General features: G+C 51.5%; 1 protein-coding gene across 1 annotated transcript in view; it reads left to right on the top strand.

The window, feature by feature from the left end:
• Nucleotides 1-6,086: 6,086 nt before the first annotated feature.
• The window catches only part of PlexA (plexin A), a 97,852-nt gene continuing 81,673 nt past the window's right edge, over nucleotides 6,087-22,265 (top strand). Inside the window, exons 1-3 of the mRNA XM_050170595.3 lie at nucleotides 6,087-6,391; nucleotides 10,690-11,003; nucleotides 11,245-12,222. Of these exons, the coding sequence (XP_050026552.1) occupies nucleotides 10,719-11,003; nucleotides 11,245-12,222 (1,263 nt within the window). The 5' untranslated portion in view covers nucleotides 6,087-6,391; nucleotides 10,690-10,718. The remainder of the gene's footprint in view (nucleotides 6,392-10,689; nucleotides 11,004-11,244; nucleotides 12,223-22,265) is intronic.

Below are 22,265 nucleotides of genomic sequence, written 5' to 3' on the forward strand. Positions count from 1 at the left end.
GTCCCAATTAACACCGCCCCACTGTTCTCAGACATCGCTTTTTACTGATCTCTCTCTCTCTCTCCCTCTCTCTCTCTCTCTCTCTCTCTGGGAAGAACAAGGCTGATTAAGGTGCTTCTCTTTAGTGTTGTTCATTTAGTGGGCACCCTTGAGCAAAAGTATGCGGTTCGCCGAAAAAAACAACAGCAATCTCTTCGTAGTTCAACCGCGCAAACTTAAACTGACGTTCTAGAACTGGTACAGCGCAACATACAAAGGAAGAAACAAGCTGAGCCGGCCAGATAAAGGAACAGAGCGCTGACTTCCAACTGGTTTATTGGCAAGTTGCGCGAAATATATACCTACAAGAAAGCATCAGGACAGGTCGTCATAACACTTTACGAAACGTCACACTGATTCGCCGCACGAGCTGATGACCTACGTCAGGCAAGTAGCCCGAAAGGCTCCCGAGATCGAAGTGGACAGGTGTGTGGCTGAGGGTGTCGATGTGATTTCGCACTTCAAGCCGCCAAGCAAGAAGCTTCCAATCAGGTACATTGGGAGTTACTTTAAAGAGCACTTCCTTGCTCTTTTGCTTTCAGACAAAGAAGGTGGATTTGCGGTTTCGCCTAATTCTTTGTCCCTCACGAAAGCTACCACTGCCGTCGATTCTGTCTTTCGACCCGTGGTTGCCATTTCGTTGCCCAAAGTTAAATCCGAAACAGAAAAGCTGTGCAACGCGCTGGGTTTCGAAAAATTGTCCAAAGCAGTCGATAAGCGCAAGAAACTGAGCCTTGACATCTTTTTCACGGCCAAGACACACAAAATTGACTGCCCCTTGCAGGTTATTGTAACAGAAAGAGGGGCGTGGCAGAAATCCGCGGCACTGTTCTTACAAGAGAAACTGAACTTGCTTACTGTTGACGACTCTGTTTTAATAAGGAACTCGGACGCTTTGACAAACTTCCTCAAAGCGAATAACAAGGGCTTACAAGCTTTTTCAGTAGACATAAACGATTTATATTATTCTTTACCGCACGACAAGTTGTTGCAGTGTGTTGAGGACGCCATTGATTCCTTTGATGCAATAGCTTTCCAGAATCGCACTGGTGTTCATAGCAGCAGCCTCACTGAACTTTCATCGTTTTACCTAAAATCGACTTTTGTATATTTTAATGACCGGACCTACATTCAAAACAGTTGTGGGTGCATAGGCTCATGCCTGGCCCCTGTCCTAAGTGACATCTACCTTGCTGATCAAGACCGGCTGCTGTTGAGCATGCTAGATAAATTAAGTGTCGTCAAAGTATGGCGTTTTGTAGATGATTTTTTGGTCTTTGTAGATTGCGACAACGCTGCTTTCCGGCCCACATCAGACGAAATTGTGAAAACTTTCAACAGTTCGCTCTCCAGGCTGACCTCTCCTCCTTTCTGTTCATTAAAATCTACTCCTCCTCCTTTCAACAGTTGCTTTTATCCGCTTGTGTTCACCCATGAGATGCCCACTGACAACAGCTTACGATCTTTAGACCTAAATTTACTTCTTTCACGTGACCATGTATGCTGGTTGTACGAACCAAGAAGCGGGAAACCTCTTTTATCATTTAACTCAGCCCATTCTAAGCTGGTTAAGCGAAGCATCACTAATCTTTGTCTTACAAATGCCCTCAGGAAATCCTGTCATCATAACATGCAGCGCAGCTTTGCAGGTGAAGTTGATCGACTTTCGTGTGCCGGGCACCCGGCCACACTATACTGTCGGCCATCGCTGAAAAGCTATTAAAGCAGCTAAAGAAGGACAGTGGCACGGAAGCCCAACAAAGAAACAATGATCACAAGAGGCCGGTAGTCATACCATATTTGCATAACGTCTCTCACAGATTAAAAAAAGATTGGCCGCAAGGGTAACATGGAAGTAGCGTTTTCTGCGCCGGTTACGCTACGCAGGCTCTGTGCTGTCCTAAATGCGTTCCATCCGCGCACTACTGTCGGTTCGACTATGCACAAGAAGCGCTTTCAGTCTTGCGTTGTTGGATTTGTTTATTCTATTCCAGTATCGTGCGGGAAGAGATATGTAGCTCAAACTGGTCGCTGCCTTAATGAAAGGCTAAAAGAACATGATTACAATGTGCACCGGGCTATACCGGGAATTCACTGCCGCGACTGTGGATGTAAACCGAATTTTTATCGGTGTGAAGTGCTAAAAAAGCACCGATCACAACTTACGCGGGGGATCATTGAAGCTGATCTCATAGCAAGGGCTCGCAGCACGTGCGTTTGCGCGCCATCTTTGTGCCTATCTCCACAGGAAGCAAGATTTCTTATATCAGTTTAACCTTGCATGACAGAATTGCGAGTTCTGTGACTCATGATGGTGTAGCCTTCTATCGCTGTGACGTTTTGTGAAGTGTTATGACGACCTGTCCTGATGCTTTCTTGTAGGTATATATTTCGTGCAACTTGCCAATAAACCAGTTGGAAGACAGCGCTCTATTCCTTTATCTGGCTGGCTCGGCTTGTTTCTTCCTTTGTATGTTGCGCTGTATCAGTTCTAGAATGCAATACCAACTCGCCCAATCCTCAACCCTAACTAAATTTACGCGTCTACTGGAAAGTTCGCAATGCCACACGTTTAGAGTAGAGTCTTCAATTTCACGCTGTAGTATACAGTGACATAATAATGAAAAAAGCGGCTTTCTATCGCGGCATCCCTGGGCTGTATATACTTTTGCGCAAGGGGAGTAAGTTCTAGCGCGATCGGTGCTCGGACGTGTCTTTTGACGGTTCCTGTAACATAAGGCTGTACAATTCGCAGCACTTGATGGCTATATATAGTTGCAGAACAGCTCTGTCTCTACCTGTCGGCCCATTTTCATCGCCTAATAAACGGCAGGCCATTAATTACTTGCCAGTGTGGTATGCATCGTCGGGAGCTTTGCAACGGCAAGATGGTTGCTGTCCGGTTGACTTCGCGCGCCCAACATATACATGCATGCATGCATGCGCCGTTTGATCTGTATTTTTCGTTTCCGTTCTTTTTGTTTATGTACCGTGCTATTTGTACCAGTATATACCGTGTTCTTGGCGCGTCTCTCCTCTATACTTGCCGGAGTCACCGTGACAAGTGGTGTCAGCTTCGACTGCTTTCGATGGGGCGCCTGTCCTCCTCCTCTGTGTGTACGCCGCAGTCGTCGTTCACGGGGTCGCAGACGCACGCAGATGCGCTGTGCGCTGCCTGTGCGCAGGCGTTCTCTCTCCTCTCTCTCTCTCTCTCTCTCTCTCTCTCTCTCTCTCTCTCTCTCCCTCCACCAGCCGAAGCGTGGTGAATCTTTTATGGCGTCTCAGCGCCGCCTAGACCGTGGGCTGCAGCGCCAGTGTATGGCGCGTTTTCGGGTTTCGATCGCGCGAGCGGGGTTCCACAGTGGGGCTAGGCACCGCGCTCGGGTGTGTGTGTGTGTGTGCGTCTGTGTGTAGGCCATCGCGCTCTCTCTGATCGCTATCGCTGCAGTGCCGTGAAAGCGTGCCATTACGGAAGCGAATTGGAAAGCGCGCGATCGTATGCGCGGCGCGCCGCGCTCGGGAATAATGAAACCGTGAAGGTAAAACAGGCAGGGAAAAAAAAAAAGTAAAGGACGGGTTGCGGAGCCAGGCGATACTGGCTAAATATTTGACGAGGTTTCTCGCGAATCATTGCTGCTTCGGGGAGGTGATGTGCGTGGTGCCGTTAAGGTGGCGCGAGTGCGATTGTGTAGAGGGCTTGGCTCCCCGTGGGAGATGTATGTCGTGATCTCTTCAGCGTCTCTCTCTCTCTCTCTCTCTCTCTCTGGCTGCCGCCTTCCGTACTGCCTTCTTCACGCGCCGCGGGTGGCTTAGCGGCTGTGGTGTAGCGCTGCTATAAGCACGAGGACGCGGGATTGAGTCCCGGCCGCGGCGGCCACATATCGATAGGGGCGAAATGCAAGAAACACAGGTTGTGAGGTCTGTGTCCTGTGCATTGTGGGCGTGTTAAATATCCCCTGGTGCCCAAAATTAATCTGGGCATATTTGGGGATATATGGCACCAAAATTAATTCCCTCCCCCCACTACGCCGTGCCTCATAATCGTGGTTTATTTTTACTTTCTTTTTAATATTTCAAAGTCGTAGGCCCTTTTTTCGGTGCATTCTACTCTAGGTGAACGAGATGGTGTTCATGATGAGGGGGGGGGGGGGGGGGGGGGGGGGGGGGTAGACGAGGTATTACGCCAAGACGGAGCATAAACGCGAAATTATCCTTTTTTTTTTCTACGTTATACATAAGAAAACAGTATACACAAAGACTGGACAGTGTAGGAGACCATGTGGATTCATTCAATTGACTGACCAAATGACCGTATGAATTGCTTAACTTGTCGAACAGGGGTGAGTGTGGCAATGATTTCAAATTTGTTAAAGTTTGAAGGTACATAAAAGTTACGGGTTCTCTTTCCGTAATGCGTGCACACGCGAGGAATAATAAACTTTTCTGTGTTGCGTAAGTTCTGCATGGTTATGTTCATCACTTTGAAAGAAGCAGAAAAGTAATGTTTATACAAAATTTCAAATAGAAACTGGTTCTCTGTGAATAATATGTCAAAATGATTCATGCTGAGTAGTATATTTTCACTATGAAATTGTGCTCCATATGACAGGCTAGAGGCAATTTTTCTTAGCATTATTTTAACACATTTAATTTCTAAATAGATGCGGAACCGTATAAGGTATACCATATCTTAACACCGACTCGCCTAAGCTCTTGGCAACTGTTTTTCTTATAGGTGCATCGCATAACGATGTCAGGGAACGTAGGCTAGCACAAGCCATTCTTAACGTTGTTGCGACTTCCGCGATGTGGATATTCCAAGATAGTGTTTTGTCGAATGTCGTTCCTAAATATTTGGCACTGTCTACTAACTTCACTGGGATACATGAACAATTCCCACAGCAAGTGGGATGCGATTGGCTGGGAATTTATTACGGCTTTATGTGGATTGTGGATTTGGATTTGCAGTTGTTAATGTCTATTGTATTAAGAACAAATCAAGAACGTACACATTCTATATCTGTTTGAAGTGTATCTCCGAGTTCGCTATAATATGTCCCACACAGTACAAGGGCGGTGTCATCTGCGTATACGTACAGCTTGGATTGGAGTGGTAAACTGGCTGGTTCATTAGTATAAATATTGAATAAGAGGGGTCCTGAAATGGACCCTTGAGCTACTCCTGATTCAATATTTAACAACGTGCTATAATAGTATTCTGTTCCTTACACACTATTTTCGTTGTTTGATATAATTATGAAAGAATGAACGGTATGGCCCTCTGGAACCAACATTATACATTTTATGTGGTAAAAGTTCATGATTGACTATCGAATGCCTTCTGAAGGCCAATAAAAGTGTCAGAACGATATGGTTTCACTCCGATTTCACATAGGAGAAATCGGAGTTGTTTGCCCTATGGCCTTTGCACGGCTGGGCTGCGTTGCGGAGAGATCCGTCTACGAAGCCTTTTAGCCGACGCAGTGTGTGCATGTTTATACGTGTGCACTTCAGGCTATTTTGCACGCGCAACACTATTTGTGCGCACATTGTGTCTCGGCGGCTTCATTTTTTAGCCCGAGTGGACGATAAAGCAGGGCGCTGATGGCCGCGGCACTCGGTCTCTTTTGATCTCTCCGCCAGGGATGGACTCCCTCGAACATGTATACGCAAGCACGCACGCACGCACCACAATAAGTAATCGACGCGCCGCCAGCTTGCACGGGACGTTTGTGTGGCTGCCGGAGAGCAAATTGATAGACGGCCCTGTCTGGTCCTGTGAAGAGGCCCGACGTATCTCGGCCGAGCCTCTCTCGAGAGAGGTCCGATTTTTCTTTTTTTGTCCTCCTCCTTGCTATACTAAGCTCGCGTGTATACACATACCACTGCGCGCACGCACATTGACTGACACTCGCACACCGTGGCACCCTCGTCGTCTTCACCGGCCGATAAGACCCCTCCTGCCACCGACCGGAGTTTGGAAAGGGGTAGGGAAGGGTGCGTGAAGAGGCACCTATTGGGAACGGAGGCCGATGAATAACAGCCACGTATGACGACGCGCCGTGCGCTGTCTGGGCTTGTGCAACCACCTCCGCCCGGCTCCTGATAGCACTCGCCTCCTTCGAGTCGCTCGCTCGTCGCCGCCGCAGCCGGTGACACACGAGCACGTTTCGCCCCCGCTTTCGCTGTATACCGCCAGGCTCCCCGCTTGTTGCCGGTCGACGTGCTGCACGCTCGTGTCGTCTCAGTGATCGCAGGGTTGTGTGAGCATTGGGGATCAACCGGATTCCCGAGCTTCGGTCGCCGCCGGCAGGAGAAGAAGCGTTCGACCGCGCTTCTCATCTTTGCGGAGGTGGGTTCGTTGTTGTTGCTACCTGCTTTAGGAGGACGAGACGGTGGCACCGCGGTTAACGTGTTGGCAACGTGCAATTGTGATCCGTGTCCCTGTCGTTTTCTCGTGGAACATGTCCATCCCTCTTTTGAGGTCTAGAGTTGCCTGTGTCTGTTGCGGCTGCTTCTGATCGGTGCTGTTTGTGTGGTGTTTTTCGACTGCGGTGTCGCTGTATGCGTTACGACTGTCGACTGCTACGAGGAGCTTTGTAGGTCCGGTGCTCGCATACTGTGCACGGAGTAACGGGGCTTTCACCTTTACTACATCATTCGTTTTGCTTAATAAGCAAGCTGTGTCGTCTTCTTAGTCGGTAAGTTACTGGAAGGAACGAACAACCTTCAGGAGCTGTTTTTGTAAGTTCTTCGTACTCGCTTACTTATGGTGCTTTAAGGAGGTCAACGAAACTTAACATTATTGGTGTTTGGCAGATATGTTGTGACAGAAGCCATCGCCGTTAAAGTTCTTAAGAACTTGAGGGCGTATATACAAGTTTCTCGCACAGCTGTGATGATCTCGCCGAAGTGACGTGTCCATGCCCGTACCGCGACGTTAGCAACCACGGGTCCTTTTTCTCTCTCCTTTTATTCGGATAAAAGTAAATAAGGGAGTCTACGGTGGTATGCTGACAACACTCATTTTTTGGTTTATCTCTTTTTCTAAGTAGTAATTATAACTTGAATAAAGAAATTCACCGACGATTACGATACTCCGTAATGCGAAAATTGAGCGCAGCTCTATACGTGTTCTCATTTCGCTATATATCGGCTGGCGCGGACCATCTGTTTCGTGTGGTACATTGCAAACGGAGCGAAGTGTGGCGCGACTGCCTCGCTAATCGGAAGATCGCGATAGAGAGAAAGAAAACTTTATTAAATGTCGGTGCTGGAGTCAACGGGGGCGGGGGCCGGGAGACTAGCCCCATCGGACGTCCCCTTCCTCAGGCGGCGTCCAGACCTTGAGTCCTGGCGGCGGCGTCGGCCAGTCGAACTGCCTAGAGTCGGTTCTCCGGGCATGCATGCGCTGAGCTTTAAGCAACACAGCCTCCCACTGCTCGGGCGTGGTGATATTAAATGTAGGGAGGCACGCGTGGGTGCGGCGTAGGCGCGATTTACAGCAGCCGCTGCAGACAGACCTCCGCTCATGCAGTGCTTTGTTTCCGTATGTGGTTTCGGTGGACGCTCTCGCCGCATGCCATCGGCTAACTGACGACGGCGCGCTACTCTGCCGCCTTCTCGTAGCAGTCGTCGCCGCAGAGCCCGTCTTGCACGGCACTACGCTTCTCATGCTTTCGCCATACCCTCCTCTCACCTTTCTGCCTCATAGTTCTACTGCACTCTCCTCCTCCGCCTTCCTCCTCGCGCTCTCTTCGCTATCGCCGTATTTTTACCCCCACTGCGCTCCGCGTTCGCTCATGTATCCTTCGCTGTGCTCGTTCTGTCGGTTACGCCGACGCTGAACGCAGGAACGGCTGCCTAAGAGCTACGCTGTAAAAGAAATGACTATGTACATTGCTGCGTGAGTTGATTACTCAGAAGAAAATAGTTGTAGCGGCACAAAAACAAAACTGAGGAGTCCTCCGCGAAAAGCTAGTCACTAGCGCCAATCATTTAAGACGTCTTCCAAGTAAAATAGATAAAAAGTACTTTTACATACTGGCTTTGTGGGCTCATCTAATTGTCGCACGTCGTCATATAACTGATTGATGCAGTCTATTGTCTAAAAATTGAGTCACTTAAGTATCCTTACGGGATTTGAATGAGAATTACTTGGTTACGTCCATGATACGTGATGGTCATATACGTTGTCACGTCTCCTTCACAACTCTACCTTAAGTCAGCTTGCTCTAAGTGCACCAACCTTAATCCACCTTGCTCCAATTTGCACCAAACTTAATCCAGTTTAATCCACCTTTATACACTTTGCTCTGATTTGTACCAACCTTAATCCACCTTAATCCATTTCACCTTTATTCACTTTACTACACCGCAATTCACTTTATATACCCTGCCTTAGGTCATCGTACTGTAATATCTTATAAATTTAATTCTGTATTACTGCTCAAGTCATACAAGGCGCTGATGACGCGACTGATGATGATGATTTTTTTACCGCTCGTTGCGGACAAGGCCGGTTTTCCTTCCTCATGGGACATATAATGCTTTCGCATTAATAAACCGGTGTGTTTGGGATCATTGTTACGAGCAAGGACCAGCCTTGGTGCACATGGGATTTGATGTCCCTGAGGTTATAAGGAACACCGCAGTTGAGGGCGCCAGGGGGGCTATTCTGCAAGTGTCCGCCTATAGTGAACATGTCCATTTCGTCTGCTTCTGAAATGCTGATTGGCTGGGGGCACGAACTCCTTATGACGGATAGCCCAGCCCAGCAAATGACAATTCCCGCAGCAGACGAAATGGGCATGTCCACTATCTAGTGCAATAGCAGAATACTTGCAGAATAGCCCCCACAGGTCTGTACTGCCTCCCGAAATGCTGCTCTCGCGTCCGTTCGCGAGTTGACCTCGCGTTCAGCAACTGAAGTTCCACGGCTGCAGGTAGCCCGCACCGGCTGGCCAAGCTATAGCGTCACTGTGCGGTCACAGCCGCGCCCCATGCATTTGTCTCTCGTCGCAAAACGCCGCGCTGCAGCCTGCATACATTTGTTTTGTTACCTCGTCGTGTTTGCGCAACTGCCGTTTGCGCTGGCTGCCGCTGCTTCCGCGCTGGCAATGTCTTTCCGCTTCTTTTCTTATCGAGTCCGGCCGGCCCTCTCGCTTGCCTGCATTAGTCACATTTCCGCTAAGTGCAGTCCCATTCACGACTCTGGCGTCGTTATGCGGCCAGATAAGGCCGCCGAGGTTCTGGGAACGCGGCTGTCGGCGCATAGTCACTTTTTGCATGTCTGGGTTGTTGCATTTCACAATTATTTTTCGCGCGCCGAAGAGGTGAGACATAATTCCACTGTTTGAAACGGCCGTTAGTGGAGGGAGTGCGTGCGTGTGTTTTGGCAATGAACTCGCATCCACTGGGACGCGAATTTGGTATGTTGGCTTGGAATACTATAGCGTAGTGCAAGCAAGACGACGACACAGATGGGAACATAAACACACAGACACGGCGCTGTCATGTTCACGGCTCTATCATGTGTCGTGTTCTCTTCCGTGTTCTCGTGTTGCTTGCGCTGTCACCTCCAAGGTGACGTCCCAACGAGTCCGCATTGCGAGATGTCTCGCCCCACATCGCCGTCCATTTAGACAAGACCGCACTTGCAGAGCAGTTATAGTATATATATAGTTCGATGGATAGATATGGTGAATTGAAATGGCAGATTCAGAGCGCTACCGGTAGTAGTTTTTCTGCACCTTGCGGAGCAAGTGTATTCCATTGGGAGATTCAGATTGCTTCCCGTATCTTTCATTAGCGGATTGGGAGTAGCTCCACCGCTAGATCCACTCCACGGAGCAGCGCTCTCCGCGAAAATTGACAGAGTCGTCCGGAAGTCGCTTGATGTCAGCCCACTCACAGCCAACGTATACCGCATGGCGCGCCCGCCCGTGAACGCGAATCGCGGTCTCTCGGAAGATGGTGCTTCGCATCGTCAAGTTGCGCTTTTACTCCTTGCGGGGAGCGACGATCCATCTAGCTCAAGCTCTGAATCGACCAGCGGCGACTCAAGCGAAGAAGCTTGGGAGGCTAGTATATCCAAGCAAGCTTTCGACATCATGTTTCAGCCGCCGGCCAAGAGACCGAAAGTTGCACGTTTCGTCGACGACGTCGTTCGCCATAGTTCGGATGAAGAAATAACAACGGCTCTTTTTCGGAAGTTAGCGTTTTAACAGCTATTACTTTTGTCGATGCCGAAGGCACTTCAGGCTGTCTCGATGTGTGGCCACAGAACTGATAATATATGCTTCGCTGCGTCTCCGGTGCTTCCGACATACGCAATGGCGGCGGACGAGAGAAGCGGTCTTACGTGCGGTGTTACTTCCATTAGAGTGCAGGTGGTTAAAGAGAAACACTACACTTCTAGACACGACGCGCGCGCGAGTTAACGCCGAGAACGACGAAAAAACGCGTGGAATGCTGGGCGTTTTCGCAAGCGGATGTGCGCTATAGCGCCCCCTCCCTATTGCTCTGGCGAGTGTGCCTGTGTTTCAATCGCAGAGTTAATGCGGCTGAACTTCTCCCTTTTGCGGTCGTCCCGTGCTGTGTTCGATGTATGCCCCAACTTCAACGTGTTCCTCTGACCTGACTGTGCAGGCTGAAGGGCTGGCCCGTGTCTGGCGGCCATGACGAGGCGGGACCGCTGGTGGGCGGCCTGCTCGCTGCTGCCGCCGCTGCTGCTCCTGGTGGCGGCGGCGCCCCCCTCGGCACATGGCCTCTGGGCGTCGGCGCTCCGCCAGCAGCCCGGGTCGCCGGCGGCGTCGTCGTCGGGGGCCGCGGCACAGGAGCTGCGGCAGGCGCCCCCGGGCAACGGCACCGGCAACAGCACCGTGCCGGACAAGCCGGCCGTCTTCACCGACCCGTCCACTGAGAGGTTCATCCACATGGCCGTCAACAGCTACACCGGACAGGTGAGCACCGCTTTCCCTGCTCTCGTACAGGCCTGATACTATTGTTGCTGGCCATACTCAGAGGCACGGTTTTGGACGCTGGTCCCATAGACCCCGGCACCCTCGAGAAATGACGTTGGTGGCGCAGTTGAAAGACTTGCTTCTTCAGCTGTCGCGTTAATGGAGGCTTGTTACGTCTGAAAGAAGCGAGATATTTGCATCAGTGACACGTGTGTGGCCCTGTCTCTCCCTCCGCGCGCAGGTGTACATTGGCGCTGTGAACACCATCTACCAGCTGTCGAGCAAGCTCGAGCTGCAGGCGCGCGCCGTCATGGGTCCCGAGAAGGACGACCCGGGCTGCCCCGTGACGCGCTTCTGCCCGTCCATCACCAAGAAGTACCACGACTACTACAACAAGGCGCTGGTCATTGACTACCCGCAGAGCCGGCTCATCGCGTGCGGCTCGCTCTTCCAGGGCGTGTGCACCGTGCACAGCCTGGAGAACATCACCAACTACCGGACGCCCGCCAACGAGTCCGTGGTGGCCAACAACGCGACGGCCTCGACCGTGGCCTTCATCGCCAACGGCCCCGAGCGGCTGTCGCGCATGCACGTCCTCTACGTGGGCGTCACCTTCACGGGCAACGGACCGTACCGGTCGGACGTGCCGGCGGTCTCGTCTCGCAGCCTGGACCTGAGCAACGACACCTTCTCGATCGCCGTAACGGGCGTCTCGACGGGCACCAAGGTGTTCGTGAACAGCCTCGCCCGCGAGGTGTACCCCATCACGTACGTGTTCGGCTTCAGCTCTCGCGGCTTCTCCTACTTCCTGACGGTGCAGAAGCAGTTCACCGAAGAGCCCAAGCCGTACATCTCCAAGCTGGTGCGCATCTGCCAGAACGACGTGCACTACTACTCGTACACCGAGGTGGCGCTCGTGTGCCAGACGCCCGACGGCATCCACTACAACCTGGCGCAGGCCGCGTTCGTCGGCAAGCCGGGCTCCGAGCTGGCCGTCTCGCTCGGCATCACGGCGCAGGACGAGGTGCTCTTCGTCGTGTTCGCCAAGAGCCGCGACGAGACGGACGTCTACAACCGGCCCAGCCAGAAGTCGGCGCTGTGCGTGTACGCGCTCACCGCCGTCCACCGGAAGTTCACGCAGAACATCAACGACTGCTTCAACGGCCAGGGCGTGCGCGGCCTCGACTTCATCAACCCCAGCAACCCGTGCCAGGACACGGTGAGTCCTTTTGCTTTTCGCTTTTGCTTTCTCGTGTCTGCGCCCGTTTCAGATCGATTCCCCAACATGCGTTTCTTGGCTGGGCATGCATGTCCTGTCTTATCGTTGTGCCATCTACAGTGTCTCCAGTAACTTCGTGTCAGTCGCTTGATTTAGGAGAGACTTTCAATTACGGATAGGGCAGAAATCCCTATGCAATTAGGCATTAAAGCTGGGATTCGCTGCCGTGTCTACGCACCCGTGTTTGCATGTCGTGTTTGTATGTGTCGACGAATCGGGAAAGCGTTCGTGCCGGTGTTTTGGATCATGTTGAGCGTTGTAATAGCCCTGGTCAGAAAGTCGTTCGGAAATTATCCGCACGTGAGTTCTCTGTGACTTGCCTTCCGTTTTGGCCAGGTTGAGGCACTTCATGTCAACGCGTTGCTGCGCTTTATGTTCTAACAATTTTAGCAGCCGCATGCTTCGACGGTGCGTTCGCATTCTATCCACTTTCTAGCCGATCTGGTAGGGCTTGATACACGCCCAGCGGAAAAAAAAGGGGGGGGGGGGGGAAGCAGTTTCCTCGTTTATTAATGTTTTGCACACAGGAAGCAGCAAGGCAGTAATTTTTTAGGCCTTGGAATATATGAATTACTGTATCGCATGATTCTCTGAAGCCATTTATTATTATTATTATTATTATTATTATTATTATTATTATTATTATTATTATTATTATTATTATTATGCAGTCCTGGCTCCTGGACACTCCCTGACTGAAGTTTGATAAATAACGAACTTGCCTTCCTTGGTTCTCTCTCTCTCTTTCCGTTCCTGCATCTGCGTGTCTCTTGTTACAGTTCCTCTCATATCACTCCCACAGTCCCTATCTGACGTAGCCACCCGCGCAAGTAGTGGAGCTCATATCGTCAGTTTTCGTTGGCGCTTCTCTCTCATTCCCTTTCCTTCTGATAAGCTGCGGGCCGACCTAAGTATAGGCTGCAAGACCGACGCCTTGTTGGAGAGGAGCGCACGGGTCTTAGCGTACGCGGTCTAGCGCTCTCCCCAGTGTCTAATCCCGCACGCGAGCACCATCGCTGTCCTCTTGCGAACAGCTAGAATGCCTCCCCTTGTAAGGAGGGATTTACGTTGACGCACGTTGTATAGGATCGGGTCCTCCGCTGTAGGGAACAACCGTTCGCGACAACGTCGCAGTAGGCGCCCCCCCCCCCCCCCCCCCCCCCTACCCCGTCTTAAAGCAAACACAAGGGAGCTTTGCTGACGCGCTCACTCCTTGACGGCAGGACGACGCGACTTGCGTGTGTGGCCAAGCCGAGCGGCAACAAACATCGACGCTTGCTCAAACTGTTTGCGAAGCCTGCGAGACGACAGATATCGCTCGCCTCCCGCGGATATTTGAGGGTGTATATAAATGTGTAATAAGCAGCCAATACACACCTCGATAAATGACAACGAAAAAAAGAAAATGCGGTGCGTCTTGAAATCCTCGTAACGGCCGGCTCGTAGCGTTGACTGCCTCGTCTTACGTCGGTGTTGTGTTGACTTTTTCGTCACACTGGGCGTACATTCGAGCCAGCGAATGACGACGCCTTTCCGGTTAGCTTGGACCGAGCTTTTCGTGCTTGGCAAAAGGTTTCCGTTGGCGTGTTGTGCGTACATTCTGGCGTTAGAACGTCCTGCCTCGTTTGTTAGTGCGGGCCTGTTCCGAAGCAGCCTATCAGCGTCTTCCTCGTCGCGTGGATACATGTACTACGTGTGCGTGGGTTGGTTTCATGCGATCGATAAACCGCTAGAGCTGGCTACGATGTGGTCACCCGGAAAGATACTTTGTGTGTTCATGGAATTCGGTGGCTGGCTCGCTGGCTGTCTAGCGATATTCCTCGTCTCTGATTTCCTTTTCTTATTCTTCTTATCTTTTTTTACTCGCTTCCGGAGTGCCGCGAAGACCGCGTCAGCCGGTTGCGCCGTGGATCTTGCTTCCGTTGGCGCAGTTTAGCATTATCTCTGGCCCCCCTTAGATACAGTGGGCTCGAAATAACCGGGAAATATATTTACTTTCGTGTATGCACTGAAACCTACCAGACAGAGAAAACAAAACTTAAAAAAAAAGTTGCAATGGGTATGGCGATGTCGGTGTTGTGGCATTTCCTGTGGCGGCTGGATTTGTTAAGGGTATATCTGTCTTTTTCATAATTCTTTCTTCTTGCCCGGTTTTTCATATCCAGGACTATACAGATTGCGTCATAGCGACTCGGAGCTAACATGTGTTGAGCGCGTGCTATCTTGCTTTACAATACTTTCCTGAGGCCCTCTTCGCTAGCGTCATTCCGGTACTACATTCCACATTTCTTTCGCGTTCTTCTCCAGACGGTCTCGTCCTTTTACTTTTGCCACTGCGTGGACGAAATGCTTGGACGCTGGCAAACTGACGAGAAAAAATAGGATATCAAAATAAGCCTAAAACGTTCGAAGCGCGCAGACCCCTGCACCAGAAATCGACCAAAACGCGCTCAAAAACCGGCGCGTGAGCGCCTCGTGGCATTACCGCTCCAAATGCAGCTTTGGCGTGTTGCCCATGCAGACTTCTTCCTTCCTTTTTCTGTCTCTGCTTCTTTATTTTTTTTTTTTTCATATGTTCTCTTCTCCACCTCCGTGCTTTATTTTCGTTCTCTCTCTATCTTTCTCTGTCTACCCGCTTCCCCGTGTTTTTGACATGCTGTTGGAGAAGACCGGCGGATTATTGGGCTTCTCCGGAGAGCTCCCGGGTTGGGCGGGAAAGCCCGATGTGCCGGCGTAAACCGAAACCGGTTTCTGGCCTTGGGCACGAACAAGGCTTGGTCTGCTGGAGAGCAGTGGGGAGAAGAGCGTCCAAACGGGAGTTGCTGGAGGAATGACGCTTTTATTTTCTCTCTTTCCTCTTTGTCTATCTTTATTTTCGCAGATTGTTTGTTTTTCGACCACCTTTTCGTCTTTTTTCTTCCTTTTTTTTTTTTGGATGCGTCTTTTCTTGTGCGCGGAGAGAAAGAGCTGGCGGGAGTGAGCGCAGAGATCCCGTCGCTTGTGTTCGTTTATCGACGTCCAGCGCGACGAGCAGCCATTCATTCCCGCTGCGAATCGGTTCCCCGATTGTACGGGCACGCCCGCTGCAGCTGGCCCACGTCGCCTGTGCGCGGCTGGCGTTTCCCCCGCCCGGGCTGCTTCTGGTTGGGCACTCATCGCTTCGCTTTTGCTTCACTTTTGCTTTGCTTCACGTTTGCTTTGCTTCACTTTTGCTCTGCTTCACTTTTGCTTTGCTTCATTTTGCTTCATTCTGCTTTGCTTTGCGTCTTCCTTCTTTGAGCGCGTTGCCGTCATCCGAGAACGGAACACCGCGAGTTGCCGCTTTGTTTCTTCTTCTTTCAGACCGGGTGGTCTGTTGATTATCGGCGTCCTTAGCGGTTAAGCGTGGCGTGGAGTGTTCAGCCTTGTTGTAAGAAGCCTTGAGGGAGATAGCGTTCTTTTGCTCCCGTTCGCTCGATTCGTCCTGCAATTTCATTTGCGAGAGGAGGATGATCGGTGCTTCGCGGCAGGGCAAGATTTTCGCGTCTTCATAGCTTTAGAAGGATCAGCGCTTGCGTGAAAATAAAGCCTGTATCTTTCCCTGTTTGCTAATTTTGCTCCGGGTTTCTCCTCCCCCCCTCCCCAATTTTTTTAATTCGTATATGCTGAGAAAACGTTATGATGGAATTTTTTCTCTCGAATAAATGTGTTAAACAACGCTTGCGGCTTGAGCGCGGCCAGTTCATTACAGACGCATAAACTGTCAGCGGTATAAATCATCACGGAACATTGTTTTGGACAAGTGTGAATGTCTGCGCATTTTCTTTCCTTTTGTTTTTTTCCAGCTTGGTAGTAATTCAACGCCAGGTTGATGTGATCCTGCGATACACTGATAGCCGGCAGTTCGCTGGAGACGTTGACTCTTCAATCTCACGTGATCGCGCACCCTACCGTGTTCTTCGATCGAGTGTAGAGAACTTGACGCGTCGTCCCGATAACGTCACCAAAGCAAACTTGTGTTATCGAAATACCGCGTGCAGACCTAGCGAGGCTTTTTCGAGCAGGAAAGAAACTAAGAAGACAGATAGGAAAGTGTAAAAGAACGTGCGCATGTTTGCTTGATTCGTGGCGCCGATGCACATCGCCTACTGTTCTTCAATATCGACCTGCGTCTGCGGGCGTGCAAGCAGAAGACCTAGCAGTTCGGTTATCTTTTCAGTGGTGTTTAAGTGTTATCCTGCGGAGTCATGGCTCGTGGTTAAAACGACATTGTATTGCATTGTTAACCTGGAATGAAAAAAAGAAAAGAAACGGAGATGCAACAAACAAGATCTGCACAGCGTTCGCTTGAGGCTCGTTAATAGTCTATCGGTAAACGAGGGTTGCATTACATTTTAAAAGAACGGACGACTAAACTTAGCGAGTTTCGGGAACTTTTTTTGCGAGCGCAAACTGTCCGAACACGGGCTACCTGCGCATTCGTTCGCGCCTGAAATTCAAATAAGGAAACCCTTACACTTACTCCGCTGATGGCCAATGTCTTCCTGCCAAACGCATGCAAATCGAGTCTTGAGAAAGGAATAAAAAAACTTGACCAGACTTAACTAAGCTCTCGCCGTATGTGCGTGCCCCTAAGCAGTGTTGCAAGGGAGCACCGCTGATGGCCACTTTCACTCTCTCCTCCTAGCCTGGCCAGTATAGTTGGCCACTGCACGCATTTCACAACCCGCCCGGCCGTTAATGACTGTAGCTTCCTGGAATGTCGTCTACCTGCGCCGTGCCTCCCCCTTAGCGTAATTTGCGCGCAGCCCCGCCGAGCTTGAAAAAAATGGCCGTGGCTGCTTCGTGCGCAGTTTCGCTGCCCTAAGAGGTCGCTCGTTTTCGCTGAACGCGACCAATTAAACGAGGCCTTAAACTTGCGATGACCCGAATTTTGGGCTTCATCCTCCGTAATTGCGACCCACATTCTGCTGGGGCAGCATTCCGGGTGGCCTTTATTGGGCGTGCGTGCGTGTGTGTGTTCGTAGGTTGTACTTGCAACGGCTGGACAGACGCGGTAGTTCCGTGTGAGACAATGCGAAGCTGTGTCCTCGTGGAAGTGACCTTCCTGTGGAGCGCGGTATTCGCTCTCGTTGGGCACGTTGAAGCGAGCTTTCTCGACTGCCGGCGTTCACGTACGTCGGTGCGCAAAGCGGACTTCGTCCCCGTTCTTTCGAGCTTTTAGCTCACTTTCCCACAGGAGGAGCTTTGTTAGAACGTTTAAACCGTAACTTCGTTATGGAGGTCGCGAAAATTTATGATCGTGAAGCTTCAAGGGAGTTGGTTGTAACTGTGGGCCCTCCATTTTATTTCATTATCTTTATCTCACGTGGGGCAGTCGTGGTTATGCTATACAGCATATTATCACTCGTAGTCATTGCTCTCGCGTGTTCTTATAATGGTGAATTCGCCAAATCGCTCCCGCGCTCACCGGGTTGCCCTGAGCCAAGCGATGAGTGGATGAAACGGCACATTGGGGCGCCCTGGTGCACACCGGGGCGATTTGGCGAATTCGCCATAATAGTATTAGATTTGCAAGTTTTCACGTCATCTGTTGTGCATCTTTGCAGAGAATTATCTAGTGGACTTTTTTCCCCAGCAGACTCGTTCGTGAACTTTCTTTATCATATCTACCGTTCCCCTAGCCTTCAAGAATGCACGCCGACAAGCCCCCCTGCCCCCTTCTTTCGTCTGATAGCGATGCCACTTGGACGCCCCCAACCATTCGGGCTATATATATCGAAGCGAGAAAGGCAGGACGCTGCTGCTGTGTTGTACGGCAAATCGCGAGAGGCCGGATGACATTTCCAAGTGAGAATGCTCGTGTCATTTGGCCTCCCGCTGTCTGCACGCCATTTTCTTTCCCTCCAGCGCTTTTCTTTCGCCTTCTTTCCTTCCTTTTTTTTTTCTGCACCGCCCTCTTTCCGTTTGCGTTTGACCAGTACCGGGCGCACGCGCAGTGGTGGCGGTGTGCCGTGCACCACGGCCGCCAAACCTTTCCCCTCCACCACCTCGCGGTCCCGTCTCGTCCCGTCCGGTCTCGGCTGGGCGGCAGCCGGGCGAGGTCGTTAATTTGGCGTCGGCTGCGATCAATGGCCCCCCGAAGTCGATCGGGCGAAACAAGCGGTTTTCGTTTGCGGGCTCTCGGAGACCAACCACCGCTTCTCCGCCTCGCCGCTCTCGCGAAGGGACAGACGTCCGCACGCGGCGCGAGAGATGAGGGGGGGAAAGAAAGAAAGAAAGAAGCAATAAGTCCACAAAGAAACAACACCCACTTGCGGACGCGCAACAGCTCGGGTGGCGCGCCACCCTCGAGCGCCATGCATCTCCCACTGGTTTTCTTTACTAGCCACCGAACGCCGGCATATTTGCCACCTTTTGATTTCGGTGTGTGCGTGTTTCATACATTCGTATACGTACGCATGCGTGCCCGCATTTACGTAGATCCATGCATGTGTTATCGGGCTCGCGCGGTGACCTGGCGTAGTCATGAGATGTTCTACTGAGCGAACTACAGATAGGGAGAGGACAAAGTTTGTTAATGCAGTTGCGAGCTGCATTAGCTTCAGAGCGGCTGCTAAAGGCGACGAGTCTGATGTGACGCGTGGGATTTGACCCTGCACCGCGTAAGGTTCGTTGTAAGAAAGCCGAAGCTCTGGTGCGAACTTAAAGAGAAAAGAAGAGGCCGCTGCTTTCATCGTGGGAAGTTTAATTCGTACAGCACCTTTGCACATCAGTGAAACCGAGAGGAACTCTGAGTCTGTTTCCGAGTATTCTCGGAAAGAAAAAAATTCCAACTCGTTGGACTTCCGGTCGACGGCCAGATCCACAGCCCACTCTCGCTACGAGCCAGGTCAAGAACGACGCGCCATCTGAAAGAACCCAGTATATGCGGTGTTACGTTTCGCCTACAACGCGCGGTAATGCCGGCGCGGATGCAACGGACGCCGGGGCTTTGTTCAAAGCGGCGGACATTTTGGCCCGTCCGACGACGCCGCAACGCCTACCCGCCAAGCGTGTCCAGGCGTGTTTCTGTGCCACGTGTCTTCGTGTGTGCGTGTGTGTGTGTGTGCCCTCGCTTGTCAAAGCGCGGCAGCCGGGGAGCGGAGTTCCCCGAATGAGGGGCCTGGAGGTCTCTCGGCTCAACCGCTCGCGCCGTCGTGGGCCCCTGCTGCGCCGTCCCGTGACCTTCATCCCGTGACCTTCCCTCCTTCCCTTTTGGACCGCGACGCCGAGAGTATAAGAGCAGCTGCCCCCGGACGCCAGGGGAGAGGCTCCGATTTGTACTGTTGAGTTACGTGCTCTCCCGTCTCTCCACTCCGGTCGACCTGACCGGCCGCTCTTTTGCTATGTTAGAATAAACAAGTTGTTCTGTTACCAGTCTTCTCTTGCTTTGCCGGGACCTTCGGATGCTTCCAGTGCCCCAGGCCGCCAGGCCAACGCTACCCTTGGGGCTTGCGACCCATTGGCAAAATCGGGCGTCGGCACCGAGACCCCATCAACTCGTGCCAGCGGCACGATTACAACATCTGGTTGCCAGCGGTGGGACCGCGACAACGGAGGCCAGCAGCGAAGAGATGCGGTTGACTGTATGCTGAGCAGCACAACGACCATCCGGGAGCAGCGCAACGAGCCCTGTGTGATGACTGGTTGCCTGCAGCGGAACGACTGCGCTGAAGTCTTGGCTGCAAGGTTTGGTGAGTGCGGGACTTTCTTCTTCTGAGTTTTGCCAGGCTTTTGTTAGTGTTAGAAACAGAGCTGGTAATTGTGGTTGTCGTTGCTGCCGGGTTAGTTTGCGGCAAGACAATAGTAGGCAGTAGAGAAAGCAGCATTCAGAGCAGCCATGGATTTGAAGTCGTTGCGCAAACCGAAATTGCTGGAGCTTGCGAGAGAGTTGGGTCTGGATGTCTCAGACAAACTCAGAAAACCAGAACTGCTAAGGGCTATTCTTGAGTTAGAAGCTGAGGATGACGAGCTGTCGGAATGCCTTGAGACCATTGAAGAGAGGGAGACGGCAAAAAGACAGGAGCGTGAACTTAAAGAACAGAAAGAGAAAGATGAGCGTGAACGAAAAGAACAGAAAGAGAAAGATGAGCGCGAACGTAAAGAACAGATAGAACGAGAGCAACAAGAGAAAGAAAGAGAGCGCGACCGTCAACACGCTTTGGAAATGAAGCGTCTCGAGGTAGAGATGGAACGTGCTCGTAATGGAAGTCAGGCACACGGTGCAGGAGAACGAGTATTGTTCAAAATGACTGACCTGATGCGGCCGTTTAAGCTTGGAGAGGACATTGGTTTGTTCCTGGTTAACTTTGAGCGAACGTGCGAGAAGCAGGGGTTCTCTCGGGAAACGTGGCCACAGCGCTTGCTCACTTTGCTACCCGGCGAGGCGGCCGACGTAGTCGCTCGCTTGGAGAGAGAGGAGGCAGAGGATTTCGACAAAGTGAAATCGAGTCTGCTAAAAAAGTACCGGCTGTCAGCGGAGGCGTTCCGTCGGAAGTTTCGGGAAAATGAGAAAGGCAAAAGTGAGTCATATACAGAGTTTGCCTACAGGCTTATGTCAAACATGCAGGAGTGGCTCAAAGAAGAGAAAGCGTTTGGTGACCACGAGAAAGTTCTGCAGTGTTTCGGGCTAGAACAGTTTTATAGTCGGTTACCTGAGAACGTGCGGTACTGGGTCTTGGATAGGCCAGACGTTAGTACGGTGGCTAGAGCCGCTGAGCTAGCCGAGGAGTTTGTGACGCGTCGGGCTCGTGGAGCTAAGGACGGTCAAAAGGGTGAATTTGGCTCCAAGTTTGAGAGGCCAAAGTTCACGCCCATGAGAGCAAAGGGGGACACACGTAGTGCGGATGCGAGTGAAAGCAGTCCGACCGAACGTAAGGAGACGGCGGCAACCGAAGCCGAACGCAGAAAGCGGTTCGAGACGAGGCAAGCGCGCGTTTGTTATACGTGCCAGAAGCCGGGTCACTTTTCGGCGCAGTGTCCGACCGAACGTAAGGAGACGGCGGCAGCCGAAGCCGAACGCAGAAAGCGGTTCGAGGCGAGGCAAGCGCGCCTGTGTTATACGTGCCAGAAGCCGGGTCACTTTTCGGCGCAGTGCCCAGAAACAAAACCAAAAGTCGTGTTTTTTTCATTAGGCAGCACTGACGAGAACATCAAGCTTCTCGAGCCTTACATGCGAGACCTCCTCGTGAACGGGAAAGAGTGCCGAGTGCTTCGCGATACCGCAGCTACGATGGATGTAGTTCATCCCTCTTACGTAGAACCCGATATGTTCACGGGCGAGTGCGCATGGATCAAGCAAGCAGTGGAAGCTCATAGCGTGTGTCTGCCGGTAGCAAAAGTGCTTATTGAAGGACCTTTCGGAGCACTTGAGACGGAGGCCGCAGTGTCATCTATGCTGCCCCCCCAGTACCCGTACCTATTTTTGAACAGGTCCGATCACCTCCTGCGCGAGAAGGGGCTTTTGTTTGGTCAGGCTAGCGTTCAGGCCTTAACCAGATCGAAGGTTCGGGAGCTCGCTGCAAAGGCGGTAGTTGCGGGGCCGACGTTGTTGAACGATGAGAAAGGGTCAGAGGCGCAGCAAGCTAGTATTCAGAGCACGCCCGAACGGGATAAAATTGAGCCTGTAGCGTTAAAGGCACCAGATACTGGAGAGGAAATTCCCGATGCGGGAAAGTTAGAAGAGCTTCCGGTCGAGCTTCCGGGACTAGGCTCAGTGACGAACAGGAAAGACACCGATCAAGTCATTAGTGACCTAATCAGTAAAGCATCGCTGTCGCCTGAGCAGAAAACCGAACTACACCAGCTCTTACAAGAGTTTCAAGGTCTGTTCTCTGAGAGGCCTGGTAGGACTTCTGTCCTTACTCATGACATAGAACTTACCTCCCCAGAGCCAGTACGATCCAAGGCGTACCGGGTGTCACCCCGCCAGAGCGATATTATGGAGGCTGAGGTAAAGAAAA

This window comes from Dermacentor andersoni, chromosome 6 (assembly GCF_023375885.2).
Source record: "Dermacentor andersoni chromosome 6, qqDerAnde1_hic_scaffold, whole genome shotgun sequence".
Taxonomy (NCBI): Eukaryota; Metazoa; Arthropoda; class Arachnida; order Ixodida; family Ixodidae; genus Dermacentor; species Dermacentor andersoni.